The 15754-nt window shown below is 40.0% G+C and overlaps 1 protein-coding gene across 1 annotated transcript; it reads left to right on the plus strand.

Moving 5' to 3' along the window:
- Positions 1 to 3272: 3272 nt before the first annotated feature.
- LOC142255910 (nicotinamide N-methyltransferase-like) lies at positions 3273 to 6583 on the plus strand. The gene is made up of 2 exons (XM_075327355.1): positions 3273 to 3436; positions 6175 to 6583. Exons 1-2 carry the CDS (start codon positions 3273 to 3275, stop codon positions 6581 to 6583), a joined length of 573 nt encoding a protein of 190 aa, XP_075183470.1.
- Positions 6584 to 15754: the final 9171 nt, after the last annotated feature.

Below are 15754 nucleotides of genomic sequence, written 5' to 3' on the forward strand. Positions count from 1 at the left end.
GTGACACAAGTTTTGTTATTTTAGCTGTTTACAAAAACATGTTCAGAAATACAATTCTATTTATAATATGGGCTGAAAGTGCACACTCCCAGCTGCAATATGAGAGTTTTCACATCCAAATCGGAGAAAGGGTTTAGGAATCATAGCTCTGTAATGCATAGCCTCCTCTTTTTCAAGGGACCAAAAGTAATTGGACAAGGGACTCTAAGGGCTGCAATTAACTCTGAAGGGGTCTCCCTCGTTAACCTGTAATCAATGAAGTAGTTAAAAGGTCTGGGGTTGATTACAGGTGTGTGGTTTTGCATTTGGAAGCTGTTGCTGTGACCAGACAACATGCGGTCTAAGGAACTCTCAATCGAGGTGAAGCAGAACATCCTGAGGCTGAAAAAAAAGAAAAAATCCATCAGAGAGATAGCAGACATGCTTGGAGTAGCAAAATCAACAGTCGGGTACATTCTGAGAAAAAAGGAATTGACTGGTGAGCTTGGGAACTCAAAAAGGCCTCGGCGTCCACGGATGACAACAGTGGTGGATGATCGCCGCATACTTTCTTTGGTGAAGAAGAACCCGTTCACAACATCAACTGAAGTCCAGAACACGCTCAGTGAAGTAGGTGTATCTGTCTCTAAGTCAACAGTAAAGAGAAGACTCCATGAAAGTAAATACAAAGGGTTCACATCTAGATGCAAACCATTCATCAATTCCAAAAATAGACAGGCCAGAGTTAAATTTGCTAAAAAACACCTCATGAAGCCAGCTCAGTTCTGGAAAAGTATTCTATGGACAGATGAGACAAAGATCAACCTGTACCAGAATGATGGGAAGAAAAAAGTTTGGAGAAGAAAGGGAACGGCACATGATCCAAGACACACCACATCCTCTGTAAAACATGGTGGAGGCAACGTGATGGCATGGGCATGCATGGCTTTCAATGGCACTGGGTCACTTGTGTTTATTGATGACATAACAGCAGACAAGAGTAGCCGGATGAATTCTGAAGTGTACCGGGATATACTTTCAGCCCAGATTCAGCCAAATGCCGCAAAGTTGATCGGTCAGCGCTTCATAGTACAGATGGACAATGACCCCAAGCATACAGCCAAAGCTACCCAGAAGTTCATGAGTGCAAAAAAGTGGAACATTCTGCAATGGCCAAGTCAATCACCAGATCTTAACCCAATTGAGCATGCATTTCACTTGCTCAAATCCAGACTTAAGACGGAAAGACCCACAAACAAGCAAGACCTGAAGGCTGCGGCTGTAAAGGCCTGGCAAAGCATTAAGAAGGAGGAAACCCAGCGTTTGGTGATGTCCATGGGTTCCAGACTTAAGGCAGTGATTGCCTCCAAAGGATTCGCAACAAAATATTGAAAATAAAAATATTTTGTTTGGGTTTGGTTTATTTGTCCAATTACTTTTGACTTTTTGAATGTGTACAATTCCTACAATTTCTATCAGATATTTTTGTTCAAACCTTCAAATTAAACGTTACAATCTGCACTTGAATTCTGTTGTAGAGATTTCATTTCAAATCCAATGTGGTGGCATGCAGAGCCCAACTCGCGAAAATTGTGTCACTGTCCAAATATTTCTGGACCTAACTGTAATTTATACCATTTACAGACCAATGTTAAAGTGCATAAATGCTCCAATGAAAATTTACCAGTCCCCCCCTGCATCATATTCTGATGATCTCAGAATTACAGAGACTTAGAATCTTGCATATCAAATAAGAAAATATTTTAAACAAAAATAAAACCTTGAATATGAGACCACGAGGCTGGAATGTACTAAAAAAAAATGTGCTAATTAAAACTAAGTGTAATAATAAAGTTTTCTTTTAAATATAGAAATATAGAAACTATTAACCCTTCTATATTGCAGACCATACCATGAGACAAGCTTGCTGACACATTTCACTTCTAACTAGAGATGAGTGATGTTTGAGGTTCGAGGTTCGCCAATTTCATGTTCGAGTGATTTTGGGGGGTGTTCAAGACGTTTGAAGAACTCTTTTTGCTAAAAGCTCGACAGTTCGAGTTACGTTCGAGAACGGTTAGAGCACCAAAAACGTGGCTTTTCACAGTAAGGCTATGTGCACACATTGCTGTCTGCATGCGTCCTGCGTCCCCAGCACAATCCCTCTTCCTTTCCTACTCACCGATCACGGGCGCCTCGCTGCACGCTGTCACAAATCTGCGGCGTCTTTTCCTCTTTTGAAAATTTCTTCCGCTTTATTATTTAATTAGTTATTCCGTGCTTTCCCCGCACACTGGTGCCCATGATTAGTTGCAGTCATACGCGCCCCCACGATGAGTGACAACTCTCTCACTGCAACCAATCACAGCGGCTAGCATACAAAACCATGGTGAAGCCCACGTAATTTTTTGGGGGGGGCAAAAAACTCCTGCATACAATCCTGGATGGAAATTGGTTAGAGGATTTCACCAGCACAAAACTCCAGGCATTTTGTTCTTTAAAATAAAACTTCCTTTATTTTCTTATCATTAAAAAGTCCATGCTATGGTGGTCAAGCCCATGTCAGAGAGGACGCGTTTCGAACATCCAGTTCTTATTCAGTCTCTAAACCATCTAGTCACAGAACTGTTTAAAAAGGGGCTGAACCCAAACATGTGATCAAATGCAAGGAGAGAGCAAGACAATTACAAAAACATTAACCCCTTGAGTTATATCACTCCATATAATGCTTATAACACTTATATATATACAAAGTATTTTTTTAGCCAGATTAATATGCAAACATCAATTCATTTCTTTTATTTAAACCTTTCGGATTTCCTTAAGGAGACTTTGCAAGCCAGTCTGGCTGGCAGTAAGGGGACTTATAGCTGCCATGCCCCTCTAAGAAATATTCAAATTATCTCTCCAGGAATGGAGACAAACTCTAGCACAGCGCCACCTATTGGAAGTAGCGATCCTAAAACTCAAATGTGGATTTTTAACAATCCTTTGCATATGAGTTAGGATATATATGCCAGATCAGAATCCCAATTTGCAGACACGGTGTTTATTAATAATTCATGTTTATGACTTTGTCATGTTTTTAATAAAGATATATTTACAAATTAGGTTTAAAATTTCCCATTCAGTGATCAAAGATTTAATTTGAAATGGAAGACGTGAATATTTAGGAGATCTTGAAACCCGTTTGCAAAACTTTCATATGTAAATATATGTTTTAATATTTGGATATTTTTTATTCTGCAGGTCAAATTAAAGGAGACGTCTTGATTGACTTCAGTGTCGGTTGCATGATTCATCATTTATACGCCGCTTATGAGTTTTTCAAGCACATTATAATTCTAAAGATGAGAGACCGATGCATCATGGAGCTGAAGAGATGGGTGGACTCACGTACGGGAGCGTTTGATTGGCAGCATGCTGCAAAACTTCATGTGGACATAGAAGGAAAAAGGTGAAGTAGATTTCCAAATTTTAGGGAAAACCCACTTTCATTGCCATTTTTGCTATTATACCAGAGATTTGAAGATCTATGAAAGGCTTAAACAGTACATTCTACCTACATTAATTGTGTACTTGTGTAATATTATTCTATTAAAAATCAATTTTCAGAAGCCAGAAAAAACTATTTTTTTCCACTCCCATCAAAATCTTCATTCATGGGTGCAGTAATTTAATAATTGGCACTGTTGGTGGGCAAAGAACTATGTTTTCATTGCATTCAAATTATATATGTTAAAAAGTGTAAAAAACGTTTGTATCATTCATTTTCTAAGTTAAAAAATTATATTTGGTAAAAAGTTAAATGTTCAAAATATGAAACGCATAAAACTATTTTTCCTTATAAAGTAAAAAAAATGTTTTAAAATTATTTAACCCAAATGGAGCTGAGAAAAAAAATAATTAAAGGTAATTAGTTACATACTTAGTTCCATAGTTAAATAGGTTGAAAAAAGCCCCCAGTCCATCTAGTTCAACCTTCCTCCACCAATTATAGATTTTGTCACTAAATCATTCATAACCAACAATGTTATGTACTGAGAAAATCATCCAGCCCTGATATAAAAGCTGTTCTAGTATCTGCCATTACTACCTCTTGTGGTCGGCATTCCACAGTCTGACTGCTCTAACTGTAAAGAACCCTTTCCTATTTAGCTGTCGGAATCGCTTTTCTTCCACTCACAGTGAGTGCCCCCTGGTCCTTAGCATTATCTTTGGAAGGAATAAGTCATGTGCCAGTCCTTTATGTTGACCACACATGTATTTATACAAATAAATGAGATATCCATTAAGACATCTTTTTTCTAAGCTAAACATATCTAACTTTTTCAACCTGTCATCATACGGGCAGCCGCCATTCCTTGTAGTAGTCTAGTAACCCGCCTTTGAACTAACTCTAACTTCTGAATGTCCTTTTTAAAATGTGGAGCCCAAAACTGGATCCCATATTCCAGATGTGGCCTTACAAGGGATTTATAGAAGGGTAACAATACGTTGGGATCTAATCTCTCTTTTTATACACCCTAAAATCTTGTTTGCTTTTGCAGCTGCTGCCTGACATTGAGTGCTGCTGTTCAGCTTATTTGTAACTAGAATTCCCTGGTCTTTCTCCTGAACTGTAGTCCCAAGTTTACTTCCAGTTTATGCAGCTATAGGATTACTCTGTCCTAAGTACATTACATTTATCAACATTAAATCTCATTTGCCAAGTATCTGCCCACTCCGACAACTTATCCAGATCATTTTGTAATATTGTACTATCAAGGTCGGTTTTTAATATCCGGCGGCGCATGTGAATTGAGAGAGGCTACTGACACAGAGTGCACTATAACAGACCGAAAATACCTTTCCTATATGCTCACTCCCTACCTGGAAATTTTGTAATAGCTGCTAAGGACCTGCCAATCTAATCAGAGAATCCAGCTGCAGAATGGAGGATCGCAAAGGAAACCTGAGATCCAAGGTGCCAGTGGATACCAGGAGCCACAAGCGATACCAAACTTGGATTCAGCAAGCGCGGTCACAGCAATTGGAACAGAGGAGAAATCACTGCACTTTCACGCATCACTGGGGTTGTGCGGGGGCGCACAACCTGAAAAGGTGAGCAGATCTCAATCTAACATACCCAGTAATATACCCACGGGTGCCTCTCATATTGCACTTGTATTTTATTTTCTATTGCGTTTTTACTATCCTACATAGTTTGGTGTTGTCAGCAAAGACTGACACTTTACTATCAATCCCATCCACAAGGTCATTAAATGAAATGAAATGAATGAAAACTTTGTATCTACCACAAAACGGTGCCAATAAAAACAAGCAAAAAAACAAGGCTTCATTCACTTTACGTATCTCAGAAAATGTTTACACAAGCACAATTTTTTCATGGAAATTTCAGATTTTTTTTCTCTCTACTTAAATAAAAAGAAACTTTACGTGTTTGGTATTGTTATGATCATACTGACTTGGAGATGCATGTTCCCAGATCACTTTTACTACACAAAAAATATCAAAGCAAAACAAAAAAAATGGATTCCAAAAAAGGTAGAAGTCACGGGGCACTCAGCCTTCAGTCCAAGATTTATTGTTCAAAACAAGGTAACATGAACAAGTTACAGTAGGGGAGGGGGGAGCGGTAGGGGAGATTGCAATGAATGACGGACGTTTCACGCCGACTAGGCGCTTCTACGGGTCCACTTCTGAAGTGGACCCATAGAAGCGCCTAGTCGGCGTGAAACGGCCGTCGTCCGTTGACCTCTGCTCCTGCTCTCCCCCTCCCCTGCTGTAACTTGTTCATGTTACCTTGTTTTGAACAATAAATCTTGGACTGAAGGTTGAGTGCCCCGTGACTTCTACCTTTTTTGGAATCTGCATCTAAACCTGGGACTACACATGGAGTGAGCACCGCCCGTCCCAGCAACACATAGATAGACTCCACAGGATCTCTGTAAGTACACCTCCTCCTGTTTGCAGTGTGGTGCCACCATCTAATGCATTTTCTTTTTTCCTTGCTAAATGAAAAAGAAAATATGGCATTGTGTCTTTTTCACCATATAAATGCTCTTGGAATTTCTTTTTCTTGATTTCCAGTATAGACATTAAAAAAAAAAGAAAATCACTTGGTCATTAAAGGGTTAACTGTGGGAGAATACTTTTCTTAGTTTTTCTATTTCTTGCAGTGAAAACTTCCAGGAAACAAGAAAAACTGAGATCAGCAGCTCATCATGTTGTGAAATGTGATCTTGAGAAGGAAAATATAATGGATCCGATCGTCTTACCACCAGCAGATTGTGTCCTCACTGTTGGGCTTTTAGGCATGATCAGCAAAGATCAAGATGATTACATAAGAAATCTTCGGAAGATATCAAGGTTGCTGAAGCCTGGAGGATACATTATAGTAATTGGGATGCTAGGTACAACGTATTACACAGTTGGGAAAGACAAACTCCATGTTTTGAGTTTTGATGAGGATTTTATAAAGACAGCTCTAGTTGGAGAAGGTTTTGTTATTGATTGCGTTGAGATTAAGGAAAGAATGGCTGTGAGTGACCTCACTGACTATAAGCAAGTCATATTCATCGCAGCTCGCAAAGAAAAGTAGATCTAAGTAGAAACATGTCTCTCTTGTTTTTTCAATCTACATTTCTTGAATTTCTTAGTAAAGCTTTAAATAGGGTTTCATCGATGATCATATTAACTTGTAGATTTTATAGAAAATTATGTAGGACAAATTTTCCAGTTGTCTGTTAAGTAGCTCAGAAATATGCAGTTTTCTTACTCCTTAGTTGCTTGGGAGGTGGGCACTCCTCCTTGAGTGTCCATTCTTCTACAACACTTTAACAGTCTGTCAGTGCTTATTCTGAGTCTGCACTCAGCACTATATTTACATAAAGAGATGACAGAGCTTTTGAACAAGCACACAGAGTAGGACAGTGAGAGAGGTGATTAGAACTGATCTGGAAGGTACTGATGTTTGGGGCTGAGTGATTTTGATTCTACAAGACTGATCAGAGCATTTTGATCAGCAGCAAAAAGGGAGGGAGATGAGTAGCTAATTAAGTTTTATACAAATATATTGGCTGGTGAGAGCTGACAGAGATTTTAAGAGCTAAATCCTTTCCTGCAATGTATCTATGGCACACACGCACACACTTGATCAGGCTCTTGTGGACTAACTCCTTGAAACAAGCTTTTCACTATGTAAGATAAAAGCTCTTAAATGTGTTGGGTAACATGTATCCCAGAAGAAAAACATTTACAACATATTTTATTTTTTTTTCTGCTACAAGCATGTATGTTTAGCTAAAAGCATTTTTGCATTAGGGCTTCAACATCATCTAAACAAGCTTTATCTATTTTCTTCTCAATTATCTTCTGAGCTGATTTATTATCAAATTAATAATCTCTTAAAATAGTTCAGAAGAGGAGAGATGAATGCTATTTCACTGTCTCAAGAGTTCCCAAAACTTCTTCCGAATAGGCTGGTTTGCCACGGCCCCACGTTGGGCGCCAAAAACTGTTGAGCTGTTCTGCTCTGGCTCAAAGGTCAAATTACAGGATCACCAGTGAGGTCCAAATTGAATTAGGCCTCTTAGATATCAACTGCTTGGAGAAAATAAATGCACACGTTTTGTGAGCAAAATCAGTTTCTGTTTGTTTAGCAGTGCACACATAATTTATACCATTTACAGACCAATGTTATAGTGCATAAATGCTCCAATGAAAATTTACCAGTTCCCCCCCTGCATCATATATGACCTTTAAGTCTCAGAAATACAGAGACTTAGAATCTTGCATATCAAATAAGAAAATATTTTAAACAAAAATAAAACCTTGAATATGAGACCATGAGGCTGGTATGTACTAAAAAAATGTACTAATTAAAAATAAATGTAATAATAAAGGTTTTTTTTACATATAGAAATATAGAAACTATTAACCCTTCTAAAACACAGACCATACCATGAGACAAGCTTCCTGACACATTTCACTTCTAACTAGAGATGAGCAATGTTCGAGGCTCGAGGTTCGCCAATTTCATGTTCGAGTGATTTTGGGGGGTGTTCGAGACATTCGACGAACTTGAGCTTTTTGCTAAAAGCTTGACAGTTTGAGTTACGTTCGAGAATGGTTCAAGCACCAAAAACGTGGCTTTTCACAGTAAGGCTATGTGCACACGTTGCTGTCTGCATGCGTCCTGCGTCCCTAGCACAATCCCTCTCTTTTTCCTACTCACCGATCTTGGGCGCCTTGCTGCACGCTGTCACAAATCTGCGGCGTCTTTTCCTCTTTTGAAAATGGCTGCCGCTTCATTATTGAATCAGTTATTCCGTGCTTTCCCCGCACACTGGCGCCCATGATTGGTTGCAGTCAGACACGCCCCCACGATGAGTGACAGCTGTCTCACTGCAACCAATCACAGCGCCGGCGGGCGGGTCTATATCGTGCAGTAAAATAAATAAATAAAAAAAAAAAATTGCGGTTCCCCCCATATTTGATACCAGCCAGGATAAAGCTACACGGCTGAAGGCTGGTATTGTCAGGATGGAGAGCACCCCGTTATCGGGAGCCACCCGAACAATATCACCCAGCAGCCGCCCGGAATTGCTGCATCCATTAGATGCGACAGTCCCGGGACTCCACCCAGCTCATCCCAAATTGCCCTGGTGCAGTGGCAATCGAGGTAATAACGTGTTTAATCATGACAGGCGTCTCCTGAGATACCTTCCATGATTAAACTGTAAGTGAAAGTAAAGAAACACACACAGCGAAAAATCCTTTATTTAGAATAAAAGACAAAAAAAATCCTCTTTCACCATTTTATTAAAATCCCCAAATAAACCTCCAGGTCCGAAGTAATCCACACGACACTGTCAGCTCTGCTACAGAACACAAGTGCTCTGTGTCCTCTCCACGTAGCACATGAAGAGAATTGCGCTGTCACCTCAGACTTCAATCTGCTTTGCAGACCTGAAGATAATGAAATATGCCTATGTTCCTCATTGGAGCCAGTGGCTGAATGGATAGAGCGCTTGCCTAAGAAGCATAACCTCATGAGTTCAAGTTCTGGCTGTGTCGGTAAAGATTTTTTTATTTTAAATTAATTAATTATTATTCTTTATTTATAATTAATTATAAAATATTATTATTTTAATTATGCACAGAGGGGAGTAGCCGGACATCATCTATGAGCTGCTTCACGGAATGATATCTCTCTCTCTGTTTATGAAAGCGCCATTTTCTGGGGCGGCTGCAGACTGCAATTCGCAGCAGGGATGCCCAGAAAGCTTGGGCACCCTGAGCTGTGGATTCCAATCACCAGCTGCCTAGTTGTACCTGGCTGGACACAAAAATTGGGCGAAGCCCACGTCATTATTTTTTTTTAATTATTTCATGAAATGATCCCGGAGGCAAAATACAGCAACAAACAGGGGAGAATTAGTCAAAAAAGGTGGTCATTACCTGGCCCAGGATGTGCTCTGTCCTCAAACCTTACGCGCGTTTCGACGTGTAGTCTTTTTCCAATGGAGAAGTAATGCATAATATAAACTGTCCAACATGCTTAACGAAACCCTGTTGTGACATAATTTTTTTCGAAAAATAAAAGCTTTTAAGTATACAGCGCCTCAAATGTGTCCATATCAACAAAAAATCTGGGATATCTGTTATAAATTTATTTTAGGAATCCCTTTCTTTATTAAATCTTTCTGTCAAATAATAATATTGCCTTAATCTAGCTTGTTCATCTATGACATCATGGGAGATCCACATTATGGGATCAGTTGCTTTATCATTGTTCTTTTTTTCTGTTTGATTTATATGAATAAACAAATAAAATCAAGTAAATCACTTTTATCTGTTTAGTGTCCTTTACTAGAACAGGATCTTTATTTCTTACTTGCTCAATATATTTTAGAAACCTTGTTTTATCATATAAACTCTTAACTTTTTTATGGTAAATGTGCCCTATTTAGCGCCGTTCTTTTGTATTTTTCTGTAGCATGTTCTCTTTTAAAAATTATATCTTGAATTATTTATTTATTATGTGTTTATTAAGACCATGTTGAAAATAGACATGATCATTGTACCCATAGCGGTACCACATAATGTCCATGCCGTACAAAATAACTTTTGCTTATATGACAAAAAAACTGATGAATTAAAATAACATTTACTTTATGGCAAAAAAGTAAATTCTTCCTGCTATAGACTCATACTTTCTTAGGATTCTTTCCATCTTGTATAATTAAAAAAATAGACAGAAATTATTATGATTATTGTAAATCCTGAGGGTGATACATGAGTATACATCGTCATCGCACTTCATAAATCATACTAATATTTTTAGTTATTCGATAAACAAAACTATAGACTATACACATACATTTTATAAAAAGGTTTTTTTGCTCCATTCATGTTCTTCACCTTTTAAAAGGTCACTTCCGCACTGCAAGGTGCAGATCTCTTTATTTTTTTTTTTCACAGGGACACCCCTAATCCAAGTAGCTCAGTCGGCTAATATTGATAAAAAAAAACCTTCCATATCACAGTGGGATTCTAGACCATAGACATACATTTTTGGAAAATGCCTTTTTTTGTGGTTTGTATTGTTTCTAGTAGTATCTGTCATGCTCCCCGGGTCCCGGCGCCGTCTGTCACTCACCGCCCAAGTCCCCGGTTCTTCTGCCCACGGCTGCCCCTCTCACTCTCCCTCCTCTGCGTCCTCCGTGCCTCCTGCCCGCCGGCCCCGGCGTCTCCCTGCAACACAGGACGCTCTGTCTGGTTCCCCTGCATCTCCTGCACCGCTTCCTGCTCTGGCCTTCGGCACACGAGCCTCGCGCATGCGCATTAGGGCGCGAGCGTGGTCACTCACCTCTTCTTAAAGGGCCAGTGTCCCGGAAACAGGATATGGTCAATTACAGGTACAGGGTATATTAGGACTTCCTTTCCATGTGGGCGGTACCTGATCAACGAGTTCCCAGAGCTAGATGTTCAGGTCCCTTTGTGCCTTGCCTTCGTTTAACCCTGTCTCTTCCGCAGAGCCCGCCTGCCACCCTAACCCGGTCCTGACGTCTGATTCCCCAGGAAGTCCCCCGGTGACTGTCTGCTGAGGATCCCGCCATCTACCATCAGCCTGAACCAGTCACCGATTCCCAACTTCACCTGGGAAACATCAGCCTGCACGTCTCGTTGGACCCGGACCCCGTCTGCTGTTCCTCCCCGGTACCTGTATCCGGTTCCTCTCATCCGTCCTGCCCACGGTGCCTGTTGGACTCAGTGACATTCCTGTTCAGATCCTTGAAGGACTCTTATCCCGTAACCTTAGTGTTCCAGCTACCGTGCATCTAGGCCCTCTGGTGGGGTGATCGGACAGTCCCTGTATAGGGTATGGCTCCGGGTTGCCTCACTGGGGGAGTCCGGTGCACGGTCCCGTGAATCCACCCCAGGACGTAACGGAATCCATATGAATAAAATTGGACAGATGCAATTTTTCATTTGTGTGCTTTATATATTTATTGTCTGTATCATACCAACTATACATGTATAAAATGGTGATGTTTTGTGTTTTCTGATACTGTTTTGTCTCACAATACACTCATTTTTTCAAAATTGAAGGGACGGTGCATTGAGATACCTGCTCCCTATATATACCCTGCTATGTGCACCTCCTTGTATATGTGATTTTCCTGAGGAAGGAGAGGGTTCTCTGAAATGCGTAGAAATAAATCACTATTGACCTACTCCTCGATGTTTCTCTGACTACGGCAATCATACCAATTCTTATTTTACTGGTATTTAACACTAGAAGTCCCAGAAATTTCGAGCTCCCCCCCTGAAGTCCCGAAAGAGGGTCAAATGATACTATACAATAAACTGAACTAACTAGAAACTAAATGGCTAAACTCAATGGAAAACAATAACCTCCTGTGGTGCGACAGTAATGGGCTTAATTACAGAACAAAAGACGGTGATTATAAGATGTTAGCTAAAATCCTTCAGGTCATTTGACCCGTCTCTGGGTTCCAAAGGTAGAAATGTTAAATGACCCCTCTCTGGGACTTCTAATGTTAAAATATAAAATGAATTACCCATTCAGTTAACCAAGTAAAGAAAAGTAACTATAGGAAAAGAATAAAGTGAGTAAAACAAATCAAACTGGGCTTTTTCAGTTTCCGCAACATCCCACAAAAATGAAATAACAAGTGATTGAAATATACCTTATTTTCTGGTGTATAAGATGACTTTTTAACCTCTGAAAATGTTCTCAAAAGTCGGGGATCATCTTATATACCAGTGCACGGTGCCGTCACGGCTTTACACACAATAAAAGATATTCTCACCTCTCCTCCGTTCTCGCGGTGCCTGCAGCTGTTTCTTGCAGACCGCAGGCACACAGACCCTTCTGTGATAGTGTCTGGTGTACGGATCTGTCGCTGCAGGACATTGTCATGGATTTACAGCCTTTGAATGCTTTGTGGCATCGTAAAGCATTCAACTGCAGTAAAGCAATGACGACATCCTGCTGCGACAGCTCCATGCATCGGATGCTATCAGGAAGGGGTCTGTGTGCCTGCGGTCTACAAGAAGCAGTTGGAGGCACTGGTAGATTGGAGGAGAGGTGAGAATATCTTTTATTGTATGTAAAGCCATGACGGCACCGTGCACTGCTGTTTAAGATGACCCACAACTTTTGAGAAAATTTTCACACAGGTAGTCACAGGAATCAATGTTTAACTAAGCGGCATTTAATTAACGACAGCGGGCCGTAACGGTATGTCCTAAGCAGTCATAGTGTAATCATTGGCCGCTGCTGCGGGCAGCAGCCGGTGATCCGGGTACATATGAGCTGATTTGAACAGCTTTCATGTGTGCCTCACAAGCATGGGTGGATCCATGATTCACTTACGCCTGATAGCCCCTTAAACCGTGATGTCAAAATGTGACATCACAATTTAAATCCCCACCGCAGTAATTCTTCACGTACCCGGCTCCATTGGCGGCGCTGTGACGTGATCACTATCAGCCGATGGTTTTCATGGTAGCACGGAGTCTAGGGAGTAGTATGGGTGTGGGTTAGGTTGGACAGTGGACCTTATTCCCTGGATGACAATATGTCCCCTGAAGAGTCCCTTCGGACGAAACGTGTCGGGACAGATGTAGGGTTATTGAAGGGGTTAATCCAGGAGAACCTAGTTATGGACCATTCTTGTCAGGACGGTGCCAGTATAGGGTGTAAAATCCGCAGGATAGATTTGGGTCAGCTCCATCTTAGATATCCAGAGGACCCTGTCCTGGTGGGAATATCCATGCACCCTGGCTCATATGGACATGGTTAAACTGTTCCGCTTTTACTCAGATTCTTTTATAGTTGACAACTGTCACTGCTAAAGAGTATTTTTATTTGAGTATTTTGTGGGGGTTTTTTGTCTTTTACTTTTTTGGGTGAGAGCGGACCACTGTCTATCCTGTAAGACGGTAATAAAACATTTTTTTATTTACTGTTTGTTATGTTCTGTTTGTTGTGTTTTTTTAATTAGTGACATCAAAGGTAGGTCTTTGCCAAGTTTGGTGTGGCCTTTATTTCCGAACTATGGTTATGATAGTCATCTTATCAACCATTACCTCCTTAAGAGCTTTTTGATATATGTGTGTCCGCTGTGACGTTTAATATTTTATTGTAGTAGTAAAATAAAAGAAAAGTAAAAATGTTTTAAAAAATGTAAAAAAAAAATAAAAGTTCAAATCACCACCAATTCGCCCCATTGAAAACTAAAGGGATAAATAATAAAAAATAAACACATATTTGGTATCGCCGCATTCAGAAATGCCCGATCTATCAGAATATGAAATCAATTACTCCGATAAGTAAATGACATAGCAGCAAAAAAAATCCAAATGTCAAAATTACATTTTTTGGTCACCACAAATTTTGCACAAAATGCAACAACAGGCGATCAAACTGTAGCCTTTGCGCAAAAATGGTTCCATTAAAAATGTCAGCTTGAGACACAAAAAAAAAGCCATCACTGAGCCATAGATCCCAAAAAAATGAGAATGTTATGGGTCACGGAAAATGGCGCAAAAGTGTGCCACTTTTTTTGGGACAAACTTCTGATTTTTTTTAACCCCTTAGATAAAAGTAAACCAATACATGTTTGGTATCTACGAACTCATGCTGACCTGAGGAATTATAATAACACATCAGTTTTACCATATAGTTAACACGGTGATTAAAATATCCCAAAAAACAATCATGCAATTGCACTTTTTGTTTGCAGTTTTCTAGTTTTTCTAGTATACTATATGATAAAACTGATGGCTGCATTCAAAATTACAACTCATCCTGCACAAAACAAGCCCTCATATGGCAAGATTGCTGGAAAAATAAAAACGTTACAGCTCTCAGAAAAAGAGGAGCAAAAAAACAATGAAAACTGGAAATTTACAGGAGAAAAGGGGTTAAGCTTCATAAACCAGCCTTACAAAGTCAACAAAACAAGTCTGGCACAAAAGGGAACAAGAAAACATACACTCAGTCCATATAACTGTGGATCCACCCTCTAAGGTTTGGGCTTCCACTCGGCTCATATGTCTCATAGACCCCTATCCATTACTAACCTCAGGACTGATGACAGCTGTGAATTTTTGAAAAATTACAGCTGTGATTAACCACTTATATTACCCTGATTGCCACTGCATCAGAGCAATCGGGATGAACTTGCTTAAAAGCCAGAATTGTCACATCTAATGAATGCGACAGATGCGGGCAGCTATTTTTAGGCTGAGGGGGGCCTATATCCATGGGCCTCTCCAGTCTGAGAATACCAGCCACCCAGCTGTCCACTTTATCTTAACTGGGCATCACAATTGGGGGGAAAGCATGCCCACGTAATTTTTTCCAATTGTTTATTTATTTTTACATTCCACAACCAATTACAGATGCCAGCATGCCAGCAGTCTGACTTTAACCAATGAAAGATGCTGTCATAGAGGGTGGGTGAGAAAAGAAGGGAATATGCATGAGGATTAGTGAGGAGACCCCGAAGTAGTGTGACAGCCACCCAGGAGACTAGGCAAGTATGCTTCTCCTGATTTGCAGCCCCCTAGCCCTGACTAGCACTGTTTTACAGCACACCTTTGGGATCCCAATAGACTTATATGGAGTTAAGCATCTGGGCTCATGTTTTGGTTCAAATCCGGTCCTCAATTGGACTTTTTTTCAAAGTCTGGCCGAACCTGCTGGACCTCAACAGCTGCAGGTATGCCCATCTCTACTGACTAGCAGCAAAGGAAGGGGGAAGAAACAAAAATAATAGAACAATCAGCAGTTGGACAGAGACCAACCAGGCTGTGGCTCAGCAGGGAAGGAAACTGACCACTCAGCAAGAAGTCACGAGATAGAATTCCCAAAACTGAGGCAAGACACTTTAGTCAACCTTGAGTCATACAACACTTGATTGTTTCTTACAGTATCTACTATATTTAATAAAAAAAACTTTATGCAAATGTCGTAATTTATGAGTTTTGAACGCAGGACCCCAGTGCTTCATGGAAGTAGTGTGAACTGCAATGTTAAGAAAAAAACTTTTGTTTTTCTCTTTTCCTAATGTTCATTTTACAAAAAAGAGATTTGTTTACACAAATATAATTTATTCTTCATGTGAATTTGTGAAAACTCAGGTTCCCATCACTGCTTTGTGAACACAAGATCTTATGATGTTGGTGGTAATATTTATATACTGATTCCTACTGATTACATAAAGGCTTTGAT

This window comes from Anomaloglossus baeobatrachus, chromosome 11, assembly GCF_048569485.1.
Source record: "Anomaloglossus baeobatrachus isolate aAnoBae1 chromosome 11, aAnoBae1.hap1, whole genome shotgun sequence".
NCBI lineage: Eukaryota > Metazoa > Chordata > Amphibia > Anura > Aromobatidae > Anomaloglossus > Anomaloglossus baeobatrachus.

Excerpts from the sequence above, each read along its gene's own strand:
- LOC142255910 (XM_075327355.1), top strand. The coding sequence starts at position 3,273 with ATGATTCATCATTTATACGCCGCTTATGAGTTTTTCAAGCACATTATA. Across the intron at positions 3,437-6,174 it reads GTGGACATAGAAGGAAAAAG|GAAACAAGAAAAACTGAGAT; the intron begins GTGAAGTAGATT and ends GAAAACTTCCAG.